This window comes from Ambystoma mexicanum, chromosome 5p (assembly GCF_040938575.1).
Source record: "Ambystoma mexicanum isolate Mex_15411 chromosome 5p, UKY_AmexF1_1, whole genome shotgun sequence".
Classification (NCBI taxonomy): Eukaryota; Metazoa; Chordata; class Amphibia; order Caudata; family Ambystomatidae; genus Ambystoma; species Ambystoma mexicanum.
This window is the reverse complement of record NC_090930.1, coordinates 1,093,920,243-1,093,944,794: the sequence shown is the minus strand read 5'-3', so window position 1 is coordinate 1,093,944,794 and position 24,552 is coordinate 1,093,920,243. Positions and strand designations below refer to the sequence as shown.

The 24,552-nt window shown below is 46.4% G+C and overlaps 1 protein-coding gene across 1 annotated transcript in view; it reads left to right on the top strand.

Moving 5' to 3' along the window:
* The window catches only part of CDKAL1 (CDK5 regulatory subunit associated protein 1 like 1), a 3,349,023-nt gene that overhangs the window by 3,104,135 nt on the left and 220,336 nt on the right, over positions 1-24,552 (top strand). The window contains exon 14 of the mRNA XM_069613575.1: positions 3,408-3,572. Within this exon, the coding sequence (XP_069469676.1) occupies positions 3,408-3,572 (165 nt within the window). The remainder of the gene's footprint in view (positions 1-3,407; positions 3,573-24,552) is intronic.

The window sequence follows — 24,552 nt, the reverse complement described above, 5'->3', positions numbered from 1 at the left end:
GCCACTGCTAATCCGGCTCGTCAACCAGCTCAAGAGGTCACGGTGCAGGATGATCCTCGTCGCACCTGCGTGGCCGAGGCAGATATGGTTCCCGGACCTTCTGGACTTGTCAACGTCCCCGCCAATCAAGCTGCCGGTGGACGCGGATCTACTCTCCAGGGAAGGAGGCGCCATCCTCCACCACGATCCGAAATCGCTGAACTTGCAGGCCTGGCTCCTGCAGCGCTAGAGTTTGGAGGATACGACATACCGGCCGACTGCAGAAAGGTTCTTGCAAAGGCCAGGGCGTCCTCGACTCTTAAATGCTACGGACACAAATGGAAGAGGTTCTCTGTCTGGTGCCACGCACAGAAGATTAACCCTCTACGGATTACGGCTCCCCAGGTACTGCCGTACCTGCTGACGCTGGCCAAAGCTGAACTGGCACACGCGTCCATCAAGATTCATCTTGCTGCGATCTCCCGATACACCAGAACCACGTGGCGGACGTCCTTGTGGTCTCATTGTCTGATGAAAGAGTTCATGAAGGGACTGTTCAGATCGTTCCCGCCGGTGAAGGCTCCGGCCCCGGCGTGGGAGCTCAACGTGGTGCTGACCAAGCTCATGGGACCTCCGTTCGAGCCTCTGCACTCGGCCCCGTTGAAGTTTCTGTCGTGGAAAACAGCGTTTCTTGTGGCCATCACCTCCGCACGACGGGTGGGAGAGATCAAGGCCCTTTCCTGCAAGGCCCCGTACTTGACTTTTCACGACACGAGGGTAGTGCTCAGGACGCACCCCTCCTTCATGCCCAAGGTACCGTCGGACTTCCATCTCAACGAACCCTTGGTGTTGCCTGTGTTCTTCTCGTCGCCGGCTGAGAGGACTTTGCACTCGCTGGATGTGGCTAGAGCGCTGAAGTTCTACGTGGACCGCACGAAGTGTTTTCGGAAGACGTCACAACTCTTTGTGAACTTTGGACCTGTCAATCAGGGGAAGGCTCTCTCGAAGGCTTCCATTTCCAGATGGCTCTCCGGCTGTATCATGTACTGTCACCGGTTGGCAAACCGACCGCTGCCTGGCCGTCCGAGAGCCCATTCCACCGGAGCGATCGCAGCTACCACGGCGTTCCTTTCTGGTGTGCCCCTGCTGGACATATGTAGGGCTGCTACGTGGAGGTCGACGCACACCTTCACAAAATTCTACTGCGTCGATCGGGATTCCAGGGAGGAGTCCAGGGTCGGCCAAGCAGTGCTGCGCAACCTGTTCGCCTGAGGTGAGCCTGGTGAGGAGGTAAGATGCTTAATGTTGAGTTTGATGTGATGCTTAATGTTGAGCCTTTGCCACCTCCCGTGGTTGTGCATGTGTGTACTGCTATGTATTCTTTATTCATGAGCATGTGAATCCATGCCAGACCCCATGCTGGAGAAGGAACAAGTTACTTACCTGTAACTGTTGTTCTCCAGCATGGGTCTGGCATGGATTCACATGCGAACCCTCCCGCCTACCCCTCTGCGGCTCTTCACTTGGTCATACTGCCACTTTACGTGCTACCAAATCTGAGGATGGCTGCCAGAGGCGGGGCTTAGGGAGAGGGCAGTCATTGGCTGGGGGCAGTATGACCCAGAGACCAGTGATTGGTTACTACTAAGAAAGACGGATCAGAAACAAAACTGATACTGGTTTTTTCTTTACCGAGGATTCCCAGCCTGACGACGTGGAATATTCATGAGAATGTGAATCCATGCCAGACCCATGCTGGAGAACAACAGTTACAGGTAAGTAACTTGTTCCTTTCACGACACGAGGGTGGTGCTGAGGACGCATCCCTTCTTCATGCCTAAGGTGCCGTCGGACTTCCACCTCAACGAACCCTTGGTGTTGCCAGTTTTCTTCCCGTCTCCTTCATCGCCGGCTGAAAGGACTCTGCACTCGCTGGACATAGCTAGAGCGCTGAAGTTCTACGTGGACCGCACGAAGAGTTTTCGAAAGACATCACAGCTGTTTGTGAACTTTGGGACTGTGAATCAAGGGAAGGCTCTCTCGAAGACTGCCATTTCCAGATGGCTCTCTGGCTGCATCATGCACTGTCACCGGTTGGCAAACCGACCGCTGCCCGGCCGTCCGAGAGCCCATTCGACCAGAGCGATCGCTGCTACCACGGCGTTCCTGTCTGGTGTGCCCCTGCTGGACATCTGCAGGGTTGCGACGTGGAGGTCGACGCACACCGTCACAAGATTCTACTGCGTCGACCGGGATTCCAGGGAGGAGTCCAGGGTCGGCCAAGCAGTGCTGCGCAACCTGTTCGCTTAAGGTGAGCCTGGTGAGGAGGTAAGAGATGCTTAATGTTGAGTTGTTGTATTGCTTAATGTTGAGCCTGTTGCCACCTCCCATGGTTGTGCATGTGTGTACTGCTATGTATTTTCTTATTCATGAGCATGTGAATCCATGCCAGACCCCATGCTGGAGAAGGAACAAGTTACTTACCTGTAACTGTTGTTCTCCAGCATGGGTCTGGCATGGATTCACATGTGAACCCTCCCGCCTACCCCTCTGCGGCTCTTCACTTGGTCATACTGCCACTTTACGTGCTACCAAATCTGAGGATGGCTGCCAGAGGCGGGGCTTAGGGAGAGGGCAGTCATTGGCTGGGGGCAGTATGACCCAGAGACCAGTGATTGGTTACTACTAAGAAAGACGGATCAGAAACAAAACTGATACTGATTTTTTTCTATACCGAGGATTCCCGGCCTGACGACGGGGAATATTCATGAGCATGTGAATCCACGCCAGACCCATGCTGGAGAACAACAGTTATAGGTAAGTAACTTGTTCCTTAATATGTGCCAGGCTATTATTGTGCAGGACTGTCATTTGGTGAGTGCCCTAATTCAGTCCATACGCCAGTAGTTTACAACCTGTGCACATTTCCAGGTGCTTCCCTTATACGAGTCAAAAGAATTTCTCTTTATAGAGATAAAGAGTTTTGGCATGTTGGAGAATGATTTCGCTGAGCTGTCACTTTAATATTGGGCTGCTCAAAAGTATTTTCCTTCCCCTCCCGAGACCTTGCTCATATTCGCAAATTCTCTTCAAGTGAAGCATCACCACCTCAAAACTCCCAACCCACCATCTCACTTCACCCCAACCCAGCCTAAATCTCGACGTCCACCACAGTAAGATGCCAACAGTGGGAAATGTGTTAAGTACCTGAGCATATTGCAGCGATTTAAACATTTTTGGGAATATCTGTTCAAGAAAGAAACCACTGGGTTTTCCCGATGCTTGTTACCCTTGCTTCTTGTTATGCATTACCTATGAACATTTAAGGAGCTTTAAAAAGCACGAGGAGCCTCTAATGAGGCTGAAACGCTTTGAGACTCGTTTCATCTGAGGTACTGCCTTTTATGACTGAGTGATTTCTTTCAAAGGTGCTCGTGCCAAAAACTCCAGAATTCATGGGCAAAATGGTGGAAGTGGACATTTACGAAGCTGGGAAGCATTTCCTGAAAGGGCGGCCAGTGTTGGATGCCAAAGTCTACACCCCATCCATCAGTCGGCCGCTTGCAAAAGGAGAGGTCTCTGGTTTAACGGAGGTAAGAGAAATTTGTTTTGCCTTTACTAACTTGGAAGCTCAGCTGCAGCTGCTCCAGCCTAATGAGTCCAGCTAGACCTTTTGTGGGCTTTAATTTACGGGCCTAATTTTCTGTGTGTCTGTCTAGGAAACTAAAAAAAAAAGAATCGCTAATAACATTTGACTCGTGCAATGAAGTTGGCTGACATTTTGGAGTCAATTTTGTACGCATATATGCCCCCAGACTGCAAATTCTGTGACAGATTGGTTACAAAATAACATTTATTAAGAAAACAAAAATAAATGCAATTTCAGCCTAGTCCCTATTCATTTCTCCGTAGACAAAAAAGGTAAATGTTTGCTCGCCTACAGTGAAAACCGCTGGACAGATTTGGACAAGGCTTGAAACAACTTGGGCACAAAGCGTTGACTCTTGATCCTTTTGTGGTTTGGGGTTATTCCGCCCAGTACTTATTTAAATATTTGATGGAGAAGGAGGTATCCCGTCTCCAAAATAGATAGCTATATACAGGGCTTTAAGTGGGCCGGGGCCTGCCGGGGCTGGGCCCCGGCATGCTCCGAAATTTCGTTTTGAGGCGGGGCCCAGCCGGGGCCCACTAATCTGCCCGAACAGCCCCGGCCACTACACGAAAAGGCATTTTTTTCTACAGCCTGAAGCTCTCGCTCGTGTGCGAGAGCTTCAGGCTTCAGAAAAAAATGCCTTTCAGCTATAATGGTGGTGCCGCACCTGCGAGGCATCCCTTTAATCAAGGGATGCACGTGGGCCGGCACCACCATTATGGAGAAACGTGAGGCCGCTGGAAGCAGAGGCCTTGCTTTCTAAATACTGAAGCTCCCGCGGATTCGCGGGAGTTTCAGTCTTTAGGAAAAAGGCCTCTGCTTCCAGTGGCCTCACCCTTTCAGCCTTAATGGTGATGCTGCCCCTCCCCAGCTGGCGAGGGGCAGCACCACCATTAAGGCTGAATAGGCCAGGCGCTGTCCCCTGCCAGGCAAGCCTATACAAAATAAATGCAGAGATCAGCACCCTCTCTCCCATAGGGGAGAGGGTGCTAATCTCTACAAAAGGCTGCCTGGCAGGGGTGCCAGTAGCCCATTGAGCCGGGGCTCGTCAAGGGGGCGTGGCCTAACGGCCCATCAAGACGCCGTTCTGAGGCCACGCCCCCTCGATGGGCCCCGGCTCGATTTGTAGTGCCACTTAAGGCACTGGCTATATATGCCTGTATACATTGGGTATTCGGGTGTTTGGGATGTTTATAAAGATGAAACAGCCGCCATATTTATTTTTTTTCGATGCAAGTGATACCCGCGGTTGGGCCTAAGGTTATAGCCGAGGGTATCTAAAAATAAAACATGTAAATACCATCAGTCTAGTGGCGGGGGGCGGCAAGGGAACAAGTGAATGTTGGAAGGGGACATTTCAACTGAAACTGCGTCACAGAAATGGTGACTTGTGGGAATGGGAGAGGGTAGAGGAGGTGACAAGGCCATTGGGAGGAGTGGGGGAAGTGGGCTCTTGGTGAGGTCTCGGAGGGCAGGAAAGCATTTTGTTTCCCTCTGTTTTTCCTGATAGTGGTTATAACCTGGGGTATACCCACGGTTATGGGAAAAAAGTTATTCAAAATAAAAGTGTCATTGGGACATATACAGTGAGGTTGGGGGTGAAAATTCACTGGCCATGGCAAAAGGCCAGTGACTCAGTAGTGTTCTAAAGTAAAGTGTGGGCACAGACGAGGGGGTGTGTTGTACAGTGGGCATGGCCAGTTGGCTGCAAGTGTTTTAAAATATGCAGTGTGTGTCAAAAGTCTGTGCCCACTGGCCTTGGCCAGTGTGGTGCAATCAGTGGGCACAGCCAAATGGCCGTAGCCACCAAGTGTTTTTAAAATATACAGTGGGCGTGGCCAAAGGCCTGAGTATTTTAAAATAATACAAAGGCCATGGCTAGTGGTCTGCTATTTTTCTCAATTTACAGTGGGCATACCCGAAGGCCAAGGCTTGAGGTCTGGTAGTGTTCTAAAATATACAGTGGACCTGGTCGAAGGCCGTGGCTAGTGGTCTTGTAGTGTTCTAATATATACAGTGGCCACAGCCGACGGCCACGGCTAGTGGCGTAATAGTGTGTTTAAAAAAAGATATTCTTTTATACAAAGAATTGTGTGGTAGGGTTGAGGACAGGCACAATAAACTAATGAACGGAACGTTTTTTTTGTGCTTATGTTTCTCCGCTTCTACCCCCAAAATGCCATATTTGTTCTTAATTGAAGCTGAGGGTTTATGCTGATGGCAAGGAGAGGAGGGAATTAAATATGTACTAAGGTTGCAGGTTATTAATGTACAATGGATTTCCATCATCTTTCATTTCTCCATGCCTCATGAGGCAGACTGCTGTCTACGGGTTACGAAGCCTCTGGTTTGTGCTGTGGCCAATGTAGTGTGGGGTGTGTGGAACAATGTGCAGGCATTTTGGTGCATACTTTTTATTTCTCTGATCCAGCAAACAGGATTTACCAGTAAGTAAAGTAGTCCTGTGTCATCCTAGAGCAGATACCTGGGTTGCTGTTTAGATTACATGATTCGATTGTTAATGATAGTTTATTACATTAATTACATAGTATAAGAATGACAAAATATTCACAATCAGTAAAGCTTGTTCACATTTTAACTACGTGGCTTTGCGTAATATAATAAAATAAAATTGCCCACGGAAGTGGCGGCCACTCGTACGACTTCAATCCAGGATCAAGTGTTTCCGATATCATCCAAATAATAAAAGGAACCTGCTGACTTGTGTAGTGGTGAATGTTATTTAGACATTGTCCAGTCTATGTTTTGCAGATTGTTAGTGTTTTAAACCACTGTCATGTCTTCCCAAAGTGCTGACAGTGAAGAGGAGAGAAGGAGAGGAAGTAGGATGGACACCGCCATGGGCCTGGGAACTCTTGGAACATACACATTTCTGACCTTTACTGTGATGTCTTCAGAGTTTAACCTCCTGATGTCACTTTTATAAAAAAAATCACAATGCCCCGGCGTCATCTTAGCTTTATTTTTGTCCACCCAGATATAAGTACATTTTGTCGTTAGAAGATGATTTGCTAGTTGGCTACAGTGACACACTTCTGGATATGGTATCAAAAGGCCCAACACCCCTAGGTTCTCTAGTTTGCTGAATATTGCTACAACAAAAGGCAAGGCTTGAATGCACTACATCATGTTTGTGCAACATGTGGATTCTAGGGGTCGAGAATGTAAGGTCAAGTCTACTCTCAGCTGCTTGCATTCCAACGCGTACTTGGGGCAGAAAGGATTCCTTTATATCTCCTATCAATGTGATGAATCAACTTCCGGGCACAGGTGATCGAGGGGTGAATATCGGTTTCTAAACCATCAATCAGCTCCACACCTCTAGCACACCAGAAGGGATCCAAACAGATTGGAATAACAAGCAAATTATAAACCTCATTGTCCAATTTTGGTAACGTGGCCGGAATGGCAGGCTTATCTCCAAAAGGCTGTGGATCATTGGTTAGTTGCAACACAGTGAAATACAATAATTAGCCAATGCTGAAAGGGACTGTTCAGTCAAGGTTGTATCAAAAATATCTACTTTATTTAAATCACAACAGACAGTTCTAGCAACACTATGAAATACAGCCCACCATGTAAAGGAATGCAGGGGACAGACAGTTTCAAAGAAGGAAAGGGGATGCACACTGGATTAGTATCCGGTCGGTATGGATGATAGCCACAACAGTTTAAGGTTTCTTGGCTACAGCACAAAAGGAGCAATAGGTCTTAAAATGTCTCTAGGAACCTTCTGGGAAGGACCCAGGGGACAGAACCACAATGTAGCTTTTGCTGTAGGTGTTCTTGATGCTCGACAGGGTCGAGTCGGCTTCAGGGTGCTTTGAAGGCTTCTGTGACAAAGTTCAAGATGGAAGTCAGCTGCGGGTGTCAGGCGGCAAGACTGTTCACGAGCAAGGCTGCACGAATGGCCGCATGCTGGCCGACAGTGGCTCAGGGTCAGGAATCATTGTCTCAGTACTGGTCGGCGGTTCTGAAGCACTTGTTGAGACTTCTCGGATGTCTTTAAACGACTGCAGCTTGACAACGGTCAGCGTTGTAGTCAGGTGCAGCTCAATGAACTTGACTGGCTCGAAAATGTCCTTTAATGCAGACATCGGTAGATGCTCAACGCGGTACCTCTTCCAGCTTCTTCAATGGGCCTGTGTCGTCCTTTAAGGTGGACGGCCCAACTCTGAGGAGTGTGTTGAAGGCAGCTGCCGTGTCCTTGGTTGTAGGTTCAGAGACCTCCTTGAAGCTTGCTGAAGAGCCTAGCAGGGCATGCTGTGTGCTGGCTGGGTACTGGTTCTAGAGCTGTTGGAGGGTCCTCTGGGTTCTTTATTTCCCTCTGTTCCCTGCGAGATGTTTAGATGAGTTATCTTGCTTCCCTCTTTGAAAATCCTGGCCATCCTTCACTTGTGGAAGATGTAAGGAAAACTGTACCTTCAGCCAAGGTCCAATGATGAGTTTTTCTTCCTACTCCTTGCAAAGTCTTGAGATGATCTGGCAAAAGAGTCTCAGCCCTCTTTCAAAGCCAAATGGGCCACCGTGATTGGTGTAGGCTAAGCGTACCTTAGTTAACCAATCCTGTTGTCCCCACCAACAATCTCCTTTATGCGTGAGTTCATAACCAGAGTACTTTGCAACAGGAAAGGTAAAGGGATGAAAACATAACATACTAAGTCACACCCATCTTCTGTCTGTTGTGGATCAACAAGTCTCTCTGGTTAATGGATCTCTTGGTGGTTCCTGATTAAAGCGGCAGGTTTCCCTTGAAGCTGCAGCGAGACCAGATCTCTGGCTCCTGCTAATCACATTCTCGTACCTTATGCATGGGGCCCCCCTGCGAGGTGAACTACTGTAAACATGCAGTCCCAGATATGTCAGCTCACCTTCCTAGAAACTGTGGCTGGGAGCTGGCTTCAGGTTGGCACAGTTGGATATGAAAGGTTGTAGGGTTTTCCTGTCTCCTTTGTTAACCTCTGCACCCAGGCCTCGTGGTGGCCTGTTAGAATTACCCTCTAATTGATATGTGAATTGCTGCCACCAGCTGCAGGGCACAATGAAAGAGCAGGGCGGATCCATGGAGCCTTTGTTAATTAGGCTGGCCTTGGCAGGGGGAAGATGTGCCCCCCCCACCCCTTCTGGAGATGCATTATGTACCCCTGGCTGTCTGTGTCCAACCAGAATACACACGTCTATGCGTTTGTCGTGCCGTGAGCATCGGAAAATGTGTGTGGATTAGCCCCACACCTTTTCTTGAGGTTGGTCTACCATCATTGCATTTAATAAAACATTTCAAAAATGCCAGGTGAGCACGCACCCACTGTGCAGATGGTTGAATTCCTCCCAATAAGTGCTTTGTGTGATTCTTGAGTATTGCCACACCACCCAATGGAAACTTGCCAACAGCACACTAAGAAGTCTCAGTCCAAAATGACTAGATAATCGAGATGGGTAAAGGTCTTTTCACTTTAGGAAAGGAGGGGAGTGCTAATAACAGTTAATGCTAAACAATGGTCCTCCCTACCTAAAGCATAAAGGGATTGCCCCAATCATGTATGGGTTGGCATCTGTAAACAGGAGTTTTGACCAGGTACTTTGCATTTAAGTGTAATGGATGCATTGCATAAAGCAAACGCGTGCACAGGTGGATATGTTTGTATCCATGCAGGGTAATTTCAGGGAACGATAAACAGATCATAGTGCCTAGTGTCCAACAGTTAAACACAGAGTTCCAGGTTTGTGGCTATCTGCCTAGAAAATGTCTTCCTAAATGTGGAACTCTGTGTCTTGGATCTCAGCCATCGTATGTTGAAGTGGGGTGCACTGATCCCGGCACTCTGAAGTTGAACAGCGAGTTGTGGAATGTGCCGGTTCTCTGATGGAACTGTAAATTAAGAGGAGGTTGCTTTATTTTGTGTAGAAAATAAAGGGCATCCTTTTCGGCATCAATGGCCTGGTTTCACAAAATTGCCACCTCAACCCTTATCCATTGCTGGTGCCCCCATATTTGGTCCCATAGCAGTGAGAGATTGTAGTCTGCAACAGTGATTGTGACTGGAAGGTCTCGGGATGAAGGAACCACACCACACTACATAGACATCAGTTAGCTGCCCTGGTCCATGCCTCTGATTTTTAGACTGGTACGTGGAATTTTACAAAGTGCAGCATACATAATAGTATGATGTGGATTGTTGTATTCTAACTTGACTATGACATTTCCGGATAACCAGGATATTAAAGGGACAGGGGAAAGGATCAGAGACTATCCTAGAACGTACATCTACCACTAATTGTCATGAGACACAATCTACGATGGTCAGTGTGGCAGAGATGTAAGCAGATTAGTTCTGCATACTAGAGTTCACCCAAGATGGCACCTTGCAGCATCTGCAGCGCTCCATGCATTCCCTCTACTTGCTTGAGGCTGACTCCACCTCCCAAATCGGATGAAGTTTATCTGGAGCCACAAACGGAGCTGTGTCGCGTTGCTACTCTGCATAGCAAGCGCTCCGTGAGTCTGTTGTATTGTGCCCTTGTTTACCATTTGCTAACTTAGAATCTGTCCTGTCCTAATCTGATCTCTCATTTCATTTGCATAGGTATTTTCCTTACACCTGCGGCTCTCCCATTACCAGCTACCTGTTCCCACTGGCGTCCCCATTCCCGGTAGGATTTCATTGTTTGCATCACCCCGCTTCCTTATTTTGCCTCCCAACCTCTCTCTCATCTCTCCCCCTTTTTTTATGCTCCGCAGCTTACCGGTTCACTCGACATAAACCTACGGAGCCTTACGATTTATCAGAGTCATGCTCCTCCCACCCAGAGCCTCCATTAGGAGGTGGTTACCTGCACAGCCAACACACGGAAACCACGTCTACCGAGCTACCTGCCACAGTGCCGGGTTTGTCAGTTCCCAGGCCCCTGTCTCTCATCCTAAGCAAACCTCCCTCTAATAGTCTTCTCTTTCCAGCCCAATCAGAGCCGCTACTTGTAGACCTACGTAACAGTTTGTCTTCCTCGGACTGGAACACTCTGCTTCCCAGATATCCAGCTCGCTCTCTCCCAGAGACAAAGGTTAACATGCATCTCCTGAGTTTATTACATTCTCGAGCTTCTAGTCCAGTACTTACTATATTGTAGCTCTACTCATTGCTAGTCTGCAGTAACCACAGAAGATCTTCCCACCCAGTCCAGCCTTTCCAGTCATCGGAAAGATTCCGAACATGCAAGAAGGTTCACAGGGTTTTCTTTCCCAGAGGGCTTCCCTGGAAACTCTTCTCTCCTGGCTGTTTATCTATAGGGGTTAGTAGGGAGACCAGGAGGATTCTCCTTTCCTCACACTGTTGCTGCCTCCAATTCAGGTCAATGTTTCCTACTTTGTATGCGAGTCTTGGTAACATTGTGTTGATTATCACATTAATGTGGATTTCCTTAACTCATAACACAGATATATGCAGTATCCATTCTGGCCACCGCCAGCTTAGCTACCGCAAAGGAATACAAATAATACCAACTTCTTCTTGCTGATGCGTGCATACTTTTCTTATAATGCTTCTCAGATTAGTAGCCGTATAAAGTGATTTAACGATGTGCCAACTCAATCACACACCTTCAAAACCAATTGTAGAAGGTTGTGCTCAGATAGTAGAAGACCTTTCCATTATCAAACACTGCTCAGCGGACCAGTATACCTTAGATATTCAGGGTATAATAAAATAAATGTGTGCTGAAATTAAATCTATCACTTGGAGAGTAACAGATATGGAACTATGCATCTCCAGTTTAGTGGATTATCTAAAAGGATTAGGACATCTTCAAAGTAGAGTTCACAAACTAGAACTGGTTTCAGAAGATTTGGAAGACGGGAGCCATAATGAGGATTCCTAAAAAGATTAAAAGGGATGATGCAATACAGTTTATGGAAATTTGGCTCCATTAACTCCTTCAAGTCATGTTTGAGCCTCCACTGGAAATACAACGTGCCCACAGTATTAAACTGCAAGATGCGTCACGTAATAGACAGGGCCCAGGCATCAACAAATCCGCCTCTTTATTCAGACATCTTGGAACATAATCTCTGCTTACATGTGAAGGTCATCAAATCTACATTGCAGCTGATCTTTCGATGCTGGCCATGGGAAAAAGAAAAGTTTCCTAGAGTTAAATCGCTGAACTCTGGAAGAGAAATGGACAGTATGAACTGGCATAAATCATCATCACATTCCCAGAAAAATAAACGAGGTAATTTGGGAAACCTGAAAATGTCATTCATTGCCTACAATTTCACAGAGAAGCAGCTATGGACATCTCCAGTTCCCCTTGCCAAAACCAGGATAAATTCAACCAAACTCACCAGAGAAAACCGGTGAAGCAGATTCCAATACCAAAAACATGCCCCAAACAAGTTTAGAGAAGACCGACCTCCCAAGAAACCTATAGACAACCCACAAGAAAATTTACCAAAACACAAATCCCCTTTCCTGGTAAAAATGACAGACAACCAATCTTAGAACCAAACCAATAACTGATAATTGGTTCTTAAACGTTTTATAGCAGAACAACTCTTCCAAGACCTCTCACCCCACCTTGTTACCACAAAACCGAATTTGAATGAACAACTGACAAGACCCCATATTCAATATTACACTTTTGCATCTTGACTCTTTGATCTTACCCTCGCGTATGCCTCTACCACAATATGAAAGCAAGATGTTGGCAGGCACAGTCCCCCACCCACACCAGAGGGTTAAAGATGGGAGTACAGATAGCCAACATAGTTTGTTTTGTGAGAAATGGATGTAACTTTCATAATAATTGGTTAATCTCATACTTTTAATGGATCCAGAGCTGTTGTAGATGTATAACCACATATTACAGAACAGCGTCTGAAATCTTCTATTTGGTAGTTGCACCTTTTCATGTAAAATCCAACTGGACGCGGATAATTGTCTCTGGTACCTTATGATTTGATCTTAATATGACCATTCACTTATAAATACCTGTATTTATGTCTGACTTTAAAAGTTTAGATCTATGAATGTTAATGGGTGAAACACAGCCTTAAAAGGAAGATGACCCTCCCATATTTGAGATCTCAAGCAATGTTGTAAGTTTATTTATAGAGAGCTTATACACAGGTCGAGTGCTTCAAAGCGCTTCAAGGAAGGGAGCAAGGAAATACAGTAATCCTCCTTAGGCCTTGAAGTTTCTGAATGATCTAAACAGAAAACTAGCATATTTGGCCTGATGGCGTTTCTCCTAGTGCAAGTGCATGAGGTGTTAGTTTCGACCCAGCTCGGGTGGGGGGGGGAACATAAAAAAAGGTGGGGAGGAACAGGTCAAACAAACGGGGTTCCTAGTACAATTAGGTAGCACATGCTTACAGATGGAGGTGCAAGGAGGAGGAGGTCGGGGGGGAGCAAACATGTCCAGTCCAAAAGGTCCCTGGGTTAAGTGCATAGAGATTGCCTCGCTCATAGAGCGTAATCAGAAAGTGCAGTAATTCTGCACATAGTGCAGTGGCATGGAGGCAAGTGCAAAGTCCTGGTTGGGGGGGCTGTGACCTGTAAGGCTCTGCAGGTGAACCAGGCAACCAGTCAGCAAAATAACTGAGCAGAGTAAGGCAGAAGGAGAAGGTGGGGGGAGAAAAGAAACAAAGTTTAGCAGCGTAGAGGGAGAGAGAATGAGGAGGAGAACGGGAAGGTCTTCAGGAGTTTCTGGAACTTAAGGTACTCTGGCTCAAGACTGAGAGAAGCAGGGAGGCTGTTCCAGAGGGAGGCACCTGCAGAGGATAAAGATCTACCCTCAAATCTCTGTTTGTGAAAGCGGCTCCCCCACAGAGAGTTTGAAGACAACAAGCAGAGAACTCTAGAGGGAGAGTATTTGGGAAGAGAGCGTTGTAGATCGTGCGAGCCCTGGCCCCTGAAAGCCTTGTGGATTATGCAGAGTGCGTGTAACTTGATCCTTGCATCCACGGGGAGCCAGTGGAGTTATTTAAGCACCGGAGAGAGGTGGTCCCTGGGCTTGAGTCCAAGGATAAGTCTTGCAGTTCTGTTCTGGGTTAGTTGTAGAGGAAGTAGAGTAGAAATAGGAGGTTGAGAAAGAGGCTGCTCCAATAGTCCAGCCTGGAGAGAACCAAGTATCTCGAGTTGATGAGCCTCTCGGGGAAAGTGAGAAAACGTAGAATACCTCTGAGAAGGTGCATTTGGTAGTGGGACTTTTTGGAGATGTCTGAGATCTGCGAAGAGAAGGAGTGGAGTCGAAGATGACTCAAGATTATTTGCCTTATTGGTAGGTGAGGGCGCAGGGCCAAGGGTGGCTCGCCAGTGTGAAAGTGGGGAAGCAGGAGCAGGGTTCCCAATGAGGACAATCTGTTTTACTGGTGTTCAGGCAGAGATCGTTGGCAGCACACCAAGACAGAATTGCAGATAGACAGTGAGGGATGAGCGAGGAGCAAGAGGCGGCTGAGGGTTGCCTGAAGGAGAGCTGCATGTCATCCGCATAACACTGAAAGTTGGAGGTAAAGGTAGAGATCCCGTAGATATTGAACCGGGGGGACAAGTTAGATCTTTGGGGGACACCACAAGTAGAGGGAGTGATAGAGGAAAGAAAGGACCCAAGTTCCACCTGTGAGGACCGGTCAGAAAGAAAGCATGTGAGCCACGCAAGGGCCTGATCTGTGATGCCCAGGGTATCACTGAGGCGGGTGATGAGGATGTTATGGTTTACCGTATCAAAAGCAGAAGAGAGGTCAAGAGGAATGAGGACAGAGGGAGAATTAGAGTCAACATTTGGGAGCAGGTCTTCACAGGTGTTTAGAAGAGCGGTTTCTGTGCCTCTGGATGCTCTAAACCAGACTGATGGTCAGGGAGGGAACCAACAGATTCAGTGTGGAGGGTAAGTTGTATGATAGCCAGCTTCTCCAGGAGTTTTCCCAGGAAAGGGTTGATGGACATCGGGCGATAGTTTGCCAGTATAGACGGGTCGACAGAGGTTTTTTTCAATAGAGGGTGCATAAGAGAGTGCTTGAGAGGAAATCTCTAGTGGCAAAGGAGAGGTTTGCAGAGGTCGGTGAAGGCTGAAGCAAGTGTGTCAATATTGTCCTCGATGGTTTTTTGAGGTGCAGGGATCCACCTGTTTGGAAGAGGCTTTCATAGACCGTGCTAGACTAGAGAGCTCATCAGATGTGACTGGGGAGAGGGAGGAGAGAAGGGGGAAGGGTGTGGATGCACGAAGGAGTCCCAATAGATGTTGATGTAGGAGTGGAAGAGAGTGAGGACAGGATGTCCTGTGTTTTGGTGGTGAAATGTCAGGCCAGGGCTGAGCAATGGGCCTGGGTGGGTGCAGTAGAGGATGTGGCTGCAGTAGGGTTGGTCAACTCCCTGCAGACTTTTAAAAGTTCAGCCGTGTTGTTAGATGCCGCGAAGATGCAGCCTTGAATGTAGACTCTTTTCTTGGAGCGGATGCAGAGTATATATTGCCTTTGAAGAAGGCAGCAGACCAGTTTGTCAGAGGGTGTACCTGAAGATTCCCATTTCCGTTTGGCTGCTGTGTTGGAGATGGAACAGTGAAAATTAGAGAGGGCTGTATAAGGGTGGGAGTCAGCTGCAGGAGTAGAAGGATGAGGGTAGGTGGGGGCAAAGGTAGCCACTGACACTCTTTTCATGGGTCAGATGACCTTGAAGGCAGGAGGTGGTATAGGGTTGCCATTGCAAAAGGAGAAGAGAGCTTCAAGTGAGAAGAGACAAGAGAATGATCAGTCCATGAGAGTGGGGTAGTGGAGTAAAGAGTGGGATGTCCATGCAGAAGAGAGCATCCAAGGTGTGGCCAGCAGTGTGCGTTGGACCGCAGGGTACAATGGAAAGAGCAAGGGAGTCACAAAGGTTGCAGCAAGGTCCCGAGGAGTATGGAGAGTCGAGATGGATGTAAAAGAACCCCCAGCAGGAGGTGTTAGAAAGAGGAGGAGAGAAGAGTCCAGGTCAGCCCATTACAAGGGGAACAGGGTGGACTGGCCCTGCGGCTGATAGAAGGTGGCCAGAGTAGTAGAGGAGACAGTGGAGAGAGAGAGTTTGCAGACCAGGCTTTTAAAGGAGGAGTAGACCTGAGTGGGAATAATGGAAGCAGGGATCCACTCAGGGATGATCAAGGCTACTCCACCCCCTGGCCTTTTGGGCCTGGGAACGGAGAGGATCTTGTAACCTTCAGTGTCAAAACTTGTGACAGAGCTGTCCTTAAACCATGTCTCAGTAAGAGCAAGAACATCAAGGTCCAGGAGTTCAAGGAGGTGGCAGATTTCAATGGTGTGCTTAACAGCAGAGCAAGAGTTTAGTGTGGCAACATGGAGCAGTTTGTCACTTTTGAAAGGTTTACAACAGCAAAGGCATATACTTCATGAGATCCATCTCAACCCAGACGAATCAGCTAAACACAAGTGATTTGGTTTGAAAAACATACCGCAGTTCCATAGACAAATGGAAAAGATGTGGAGTTTCCTTTTTGGTTAATAAAAATATACATTGTTGAATATCCAAAGTTCGGAAGGATTGCGCAGGTAGACTGGTTTTAGTAAAACCGCACGTTGGCTACCAGGCGGTAATTGCGAGGTCTGCATATGTGCCCAACAGATATAAGGTAGCTTTTAAAACATATTTTAGTAGGCTACTATCCGAATCCAACCAAAGAAAAACCCATGTCCTATTCATATGCGTGAGCAATTGAACAAGCATAAAAAAGGGACAAAATCATTCAAACAGAATTATCAATACACATTTTTGCCTCAATCAATCAATACACACTATAAACTCCTCAAACATAAAATATATTAATCATATTAAAAATACATAACAAGTACTTAATTGCCCATTTGCAGCATCTTAATACAAACTGTGCACCGCTATTATGCATTTGTGGCAATATGTATATTATGAGCACACATACATATAATAATAGACAATGGCTCAAAAGACACTCCTAACTGGCTTGTAAATACATTTGCTCATGCCAGTAATTGAAGCCAACTCGAGTTTCTGCCTGGGGCTACGGCTGTTTCCAAAAGAGCCCGGCCTCCTTCAGGGCAAAGAGATCTTATTCTGTAGCGTGAACACTGTTTAGAAAGATAATATAAATCTTTTCTCACAACCTGAACACCACAATAATGCACACAATTCACCACAACCCAATGTGGTAGTTTTCAATGGGGTCCTAGACATTTGCAATTATTTTAAGGTGAACGGGTGATGGACAAGGAACCACTAGTGACCGGCACACCCCGCCGCCCCAATTCCAAAACAACTCAAGACAACCACTTTAAAAATGCAAGAAATCTGTTTCTGTAGAGTGGGCATGTCTAAAGCCAGATTGGATCAGGGGAAGAAGAGAATGGAGATGAGACAAGATTTGAGAATATACAATGCGCTCCAAGAGTTTAGAATGGGAAGGAAGCAAAGAAATTGGCCGAAAATAGCAGGAAGAGAGGAATCAAGTTACATTTTTTTTGAGAATCGGAATAACAGTAGCATATTTAAATAAGTCTGGAAAGACAGAAGAGGAAAGAGAAAGATTGATAAAAGTAGTTAGATAATAAAGAATTTAAGGATAGACCAGAGGAATTGGCAAAGATGGGATCCGGTCAGATGGAGACGCAGGAAGATGGGCACAATCAAGGAAATGGGTGGTGGCAGAATCCGTAAGATGGGAGAAAGCAGAAAAAGGAAGGGGAACGAGGGCGAGAGAAGACAGGGATAAAGATAGAGGAGAAAGAGAAGCACAAAGGTTACAAACTTTAGTGGCAAAGTAATCTGCAAGATAAGTAGCAGGAAGTGAAGAAGAGTGGGAAAGATCAGGCGGGCGAGTAGAAGGAACACTATTAAGAATCTGGTGAAGAGGTAGTGGGTGATGAGATAAAGATAAGGTCAGTGAAGATAAGTATTGCTTTTCGTTAGCAAGAAGAAGGGAGTCCTAAGAAGACGGTGCAGATGAAAGTAATTCAAGGTCTTTGGGGATTCTCTTTCCAGTGGCACTCAATTCTTTTAAGAGAAGAGCAGAGAGCAAGAAGTGGAGGGTGAGCCAAGGATGTGGAGGTTTACGTGAAAGGGTAAAGAGTTGAGCCGGGTAAAGAGAGTCAAAGGTAGATTTAAGAGCTGATTGGAATGAAGTGAGTGTTGTGGCAAATCCCCTGATGTTGTCACTTCTACCTTAGGTGGAGCCCTTTCCCATGAGGCCTGAGAGGTGAGGCCACTACCAGATAGTCCCCCTGGGGGTGGTACTCAGTGGGTGGATCTCATGGGGAGGGAGACCCCCTATGGGATTAGTAACAACCTTGAGAGAACAGGGCATCCCCATAGCCCACTTTACCTTACCTTAACCATCCTTTCTCAACAACTCCCCATCGCACCATCCTTAGTGTTCCTACCTGTTACTATCTGTTTCCTTAAAACCAATAAGAGTGTGGGCTCATCAAGGGACCTATAACCCTTATGTACTGTGACAAGTAAGAGACCAACTAACTGATTGGGAGTCCTCAAGATCAGTACTGCGACGAGGAAGAAGCGTGGAAGCATAAAGAGCACCTCTATAAACCATACTGAGCGGTCTAATCTTTATAGACTTCCTATTGGCCAAGACACCGCTGAAATAGAAGAGGAAATTCAAACAGAGAAAAAGATCCTCCGTGGAGGAGCCAAGAGTTGCATAGCCCGCACTCAGGAGCCGAACGAAGCAATCCAGGATAGGATGTTTGCCGGTTGGCACAGACATTCTGGAGAGCTCTGCCGTGGTCGGGCTGTGTCTGGAAGCCGTAGGACATAGTGCCATCTGACCGAGAGAGAGCTCAAGAGCCTGGTACGCCTGGGACGTGGCACCTGAAGGCAGGAAGCCACTGCACAGCCCGGACAGAGGGGGACCTGAAAGAAAGAAACCCAAAGAGGTGGTATCCGAATGGGGATGAGAGACCCAGAAGCAGCTGAAGGAGACCAGTGAGAAACCGGATCAGGGTTGGGAAACCGGGATGCTTGCTTGGAACCCCAAGGGACTATACCACAGTGGGACACGGGTCTGCAACCTGCCTTCAATAAGGAGTGGCATCCAGATTCCTCTTATCCGTGGCATTCCCTGGCAGACTGGACGACCAGGGCTGTCTAGAACATGAATGAGAGAAAGAAACCAAAGGGCTCTGGGACCTGAAAGAAAGAAACCCAAAGAGGCCTGGGACCCAAGAGAAAGAAACCAATACCATAGGGGTCTGGGACCAGACAGAAAGAATACCTGACTGGATAGTAAACCGGGTACAATTATTGAGAATTAAGAAGAGCCAAAAAGGGATTCGGATCTACAGCCAATAACAAACTCCCTCCAAAACTATCGATCGTCATAGTCGCAGCGCCTGGCAGGATAGTGAACCGGGTGGGCTGTGAACATGGTGAGCATTCTGAGAAAGCCAGGGGATGGGAGACATACCCCCTGGTGTTTATAAACATTGTGAAAGGAGCCAAGAGGATGGAGTCTTTCGCTTGGCGTTGTGGAGAATCTGATAAAGACCAGGATAAGAAAGACACTTGTCCTGGGATTGGGAAAACAACTGAGAAATCTGAAAAAAACCTGAGAAATGTCAGGGGGAGGTAGTCATCCCCCTAACATTGTGAAGATACACGTCTTTTTGTTCTATGTGCCTTATTGGAACCTCAGTCCAAGGAACCTTTTTGAGGCTTGATGTGCATCCCATAAGAAGAACATTTCATTTACATCACGGAGAAGTGGACTTTCGACTATCGTCCAGGATAAAGAAACAATTTTTATGTACCAAGAAGACCACCCCTTTTCTTTAGTTGTGTATATACTGTAAGGGTTGGAAATTGTTTTTTGGACACAGGACGGTGGACTCTTTGCTTTAGACTGACATCCTCACAGACTCACTATTAGTTGAGGCAGGGAAGCCCTTCTTAGACCTAGGGTCAAACAGGGTTTTCTCTTTTATTATCCCATCAATAAGTATTTAGCCAAAAGCATGCCGCCTGTGTGTCTCCTGCTTCCACATCCTTACAGTGCAGAATAAGCAGATAACATTGAAAATGAGTGAAGAATATTTATTAAATATCTGACATAGTTTTTCTCAGTAAATCTGAAAAAGGTGCAGGTGCTTTCCTCGGCTACGGTGTGCAGTGTGTTTAAGATTTGGCACATGTGGCCTAGACTTATCTAATTCGAGGAAGTAGTAGTACAGAAAACAAGCATTTTAGGGCAGAGATGCTGATATATATAGAGGTATTTCCTAGCTGACGGATCTGGCACAGGTGCACTCCAAGAGTGTGTGATTGGTTACGTGATGGGCACGATATGTGCTCAAACAAGCAAATTTAATGTTGAGTCTAGTTGGATTGCATATGCTTAAGCTTTCACGTGCCACCCTCCTGTGATAGATCGAGTGTTTGCAAAGGTATATGTTATTTTTCTCTATGCGCGAAGTATGTACAGGCAGGAGAAGAGGGAAAGTGACTAGCCCAACCAGAGTGCTCATTCTGCATGGCCACAGTCCTGTGTTGGGCGATCTGTGCACATCTGTAAGCCTAAAGTGAGAGTGGGATTTGATTTGTAAATTTTCATTTAACCACCCTGCTCAGGGACTCTTCCAAGCATGCCTTTATAGCTGTGGTGGTTTGTGCATTTTTATTGATGGGCGCTCGTCCAAACGGATTTGTCCTTAAGGAAATTTGCAAGGGAAAATATTGTCATAATGGGAACATTTTCAAAGTGAAAATAGAAGTGAAACCTGCACATTTAAATAAGGGAACCCAATAGTGCGGCATTTCTGGGGGGTTGACTCATTAAAAAAAAAGTGAAAAGGTGAGGATAGAACAGTGCATGTTAAAGAAAAGGATACATTTGGGGCCAGGATTGACAAAGTGGGAAGACATGTGTCGATTTAAAGCCCTCCTAGTTAGAAGACCACTCTACAACGATGGGAGAAATCCTATTCATCCTAATTGGACCCGGGGCAGGCACCCCAGCAAATCAGCTTAGTCAGAACTTTGGCTGAACCTAACCGTCGAGCACCAGCCCCAGTATACCTCACCCCCCGCCCCCACAACACACCTTCGCTTCAGTCCCTGCTCCACTTAACTGATTCTTTTGGCAGTGGGTTCTGCCGCTGCTCCCACATTCCGGACCACCATGGAAATGCATGAGTGGCTCTGCATGATGCCCTGCCGTAAATCCACATGCTGGCCCTTTTGGGTAAGTATTTTGTTTGAATGAACAGGACTCTGCGATCGAGACCCATTCATTAAAAACCTGGGTATTAATAGCTATAATGCCATCGCTGGTGGGCCGGATGGGTGGTAATGGCACTGGCGCCCAATGTTAAAGCAGAGTGAATAACCTGGGCACCGGGCTATTACAGCCTGATCCAGCCCACGGGCTCGGGTGCTATAGCTTAATGGATCGGGTTTTTTTGGACCTTGGTTGCTATTACACCTCCATAGCATCTTAGCAGATGCACATGGTCCAGTCCCTTCCGGATTCTAGTGTGGTAAGAATAATACCATCCTGTTAGCTTTTATGTGTCATAAATTCGAAGTAGTCTACTCAAAGATCTGTACTTGGAAAGCACATATATATATATATATATATCACACTCCAAGAATAAGTGCTCAATCGGTTTCACGTTGTAGGGGGCCACAGTAACAGGCTGAGCTTTTGGCTTGGACTCTTCCAATTTTGGGAGACCCAGTTGACCTATAATATCTTTAATCATTACACTGTGAAATGGTGAAATGAATCCTCAATTATTAAGTCTTGGTAGGAATAAGGACGTAAAAATAACTTTTTTTTTTTAAACGGCTGCCTGTGACAATTGGGAAATAAGCAATTTACATGGAAGCTTTTGTTGCACTTTAAAATTTGAAACTAAAATGAACGAACCAATAAATTAATATATAAACACTGCTACAGTAAAAAAGGGATGTGCCTTGCAGCATTGCTTTTAGGCGAGTGTTTGTACCGTGTATTGTTGCTAGGTCGTTACGGGTCCTGAGCAGTGCAGTAGAGAGGATAGGGTACTGGGGAGCTGGCGCCAGAGAGTGTTTAAGAGGGTACATATGCTCCACATCTCTACTCAGGCTCCCGCCATATGGAACAGTATTCCTCCTGAAAACCTGCGCATCACCTGCAGTTCAGGCGCGAGTTAAAAACATAGATTGTCCCCAGGTAAAAGCAAATCTATATTTACATCCTAAATGTGTGCTCTTTTGCAATTTGTTATTCTGTTCAGTTAATATAATGGTACTGGTGGGGTCTTGTGCGTCTGTCGCTGAGATGCCCCTTTTAAGGCAAATGCAGCATTGTAAAAATACCATACTATGCCACACCATAACTCCGGTTAGGCTAGTCACATTTTAATTATGTTTCTTTCCTTAATACTTTAAAAAATATTGTGGTTGCCCTTCCTGATGTTTCATTAATTGTAATTAAATAAGGTATTTTACTCCCTTCATTTTTTATTTCTATATGTGTACCGTTTATATTCATCTTTTCTTGTTATTTATCGGTCTTCATTATGACCACTTCATCTTTACCTAAGTGTGTACTTCCAGCGTGTTCCAAAAAAACATTTTTAATTGGAAACAGTTAAGATCATTTTCATTCATGCTCCTCGTTGAGACTTAAAACACATCACAATAATCATGCTCCAACATTAACTTGGGGACCCCAAGTAACCAGAACAGCGTGCTATTTCAACCACTCTTCACCCCGACCTCCACTCTCTACCCTTCCTAACCCTCTGCCCTCTCTCGAAATCTCCTCTTTCTTTCACAGATCGAACATGAAACCCTGGCAGGGCACACAATAGCCAACCCTCGGAAAGGCTGGGGCATTCTTGAGGCCACAGCAGTAGGGATTTGGCGCAGTATAAAAGCGTATACCTTAGGACCATTTCATTGTACCTGCTTGAATAGCCTTATTGCTCCTGGGCTCTTTAAAGTGACCAGACATGGTTGACTTTTTATGCTTGCCTCGAATTTTCCTTGTCATGGTACTGTTTATAAATTCTTCCCAAAAATCCTTTTTTCCATATCCAAATTTGGTCAGCTGTGGTCTCTTCTTATGCTCTCCAAGCCTTGATTGTTAGATGGTTTCGTCTCACTGAGAGCTGTAACTGGGTATTTATGCTAGAGGTGTGCTTTCATAGTCATTTCCAATGCCTTCATCCAAGCAGCTGCTAGTAACATGCGTGTGCTTGCCCTTTCCCCCCAAAAATAAAAAATGGTCCTAAGGCAAAAAAGACGAGATGCTCGTTTAGCTTTGTTTATAGCAAACTGAGGTAGGCTGGATCTGCCTCTATGATTGCGTTTGTAGATGTTTGCATGCGCGTTATTTGTTTTCCGAATCGTTGGCTCCACCTCCCCAGATACTGTTTTGTTGAGGAACTAGATCTAAATCTCTGCTATATATGTTGCCTGGCTGCCTACTTTAGCGTGATGTTTTTTCGTCTGACTGGCCTCTTTGGCTCTCTATATCTACACCTTTGATTTGTGATATTTTATCTTCATATCATTTGGACAGTTCATTGGTACAGTGTTTATATTAAGCTGTTGGGCAGTGTCCCTTTTGAACAGCTGGATGATGTTGCCTGTGTCCAACAGAAGGAGAATGCTGGAATGGCCAGAGTTGCTTTCGTGAAGTGGGAAAGCACATTTTATTTGTATGGATTGTACAGAGCGGGTGTTGAGTAGACCATGCTTACCTTGTATGTTTTGAAGTCACCTATGTAAACCAGACAGCACGCTCGAAGCAGTGTGTTTGCTGCGAATGAGAATGATGGAGTGACTGCCCAAGGGTTATTTGAGTACAGCAATTGCTTAAAATCTGCTCTTTTGCCCAAAGCCCGTGTTCCATCCCTGCTTGTGTAAGCTTGCCCACCATAGGACTGTTTTAATGTAATAAAGGCTGTGGATTTGAAACCTGGCTGAGTCATGCAGTGGACACAAGGGGAATTGGCCAAACTGTTACCATTTTAGGAAGTAAAGCACTTACATGTCCCTCGAATGCAGATACCTTCTCCATGAGTAAAGGCTGTGTTGATGATGGAGATTAGATCATGACTTACTTGAGCAGTATTGGCAGAGGAGGAAGGCACGCCCAAGTAGGTATTGAACAGAATTGGTTAGAGGTTTCCAAAGTAAAGCAGATGGCTCCGCCTTATGCCATAGTCCATGCCTTCCTGCCTCTACCAACAATGTGTTCTTACCTAACTTCACTGGCCCACTGATGGCCAACCCATCTGTGGGTCAAGAAAGCAACTCTTTCTTCCCTTAAACGCCAATAATGCTGCTGTTACTTGGGGGAGTAGTGGAAACCGGGGGCATGGTTAAGGGTGCGGTTCCAGTATAGGTTACGTGGCCTGTCGATGGCACTGGGTGGAGCTTTTTCCTTCACTGCTGCCATTAGAAAATGCTTCCTGTCCGTAGGCTGCAAACTCACTGCATGCTGCTCCTCCACTAGTGTGATAACTGTGACATCACCAGCCTCTGTAGGGAAGACTCGGGTGGTTCTCCCAGCTGCTCATCAGATACCCATCACCTTGCCATGAGACGCTACGAAGCACTGACGAATGGCCACACCTACAGGGGACCGTTCCACCTGGCACACCAACACTGAATGTTCATGTAAAGGTAGAAGAGCCTCCCTCCTGCATCTTCATAAGTTAGGATTTTGTACTGTGAGACTTCACTGCCATACATCTGGCTGGTAGATATTGAGCGGCCAACTGCCAAACAAAATCCAAGATTCTGGGACTGAACTGGAGGCTTGGTTTACAATTGTGGTTAACAAAGCGAAATGCCCTGCATTCTGAAGTGGGAAGGGCTGCTTGTCAAAGCTTTAAGGAAGGCATGGTATTAACAGTAAGACCGACACAAGTGAAC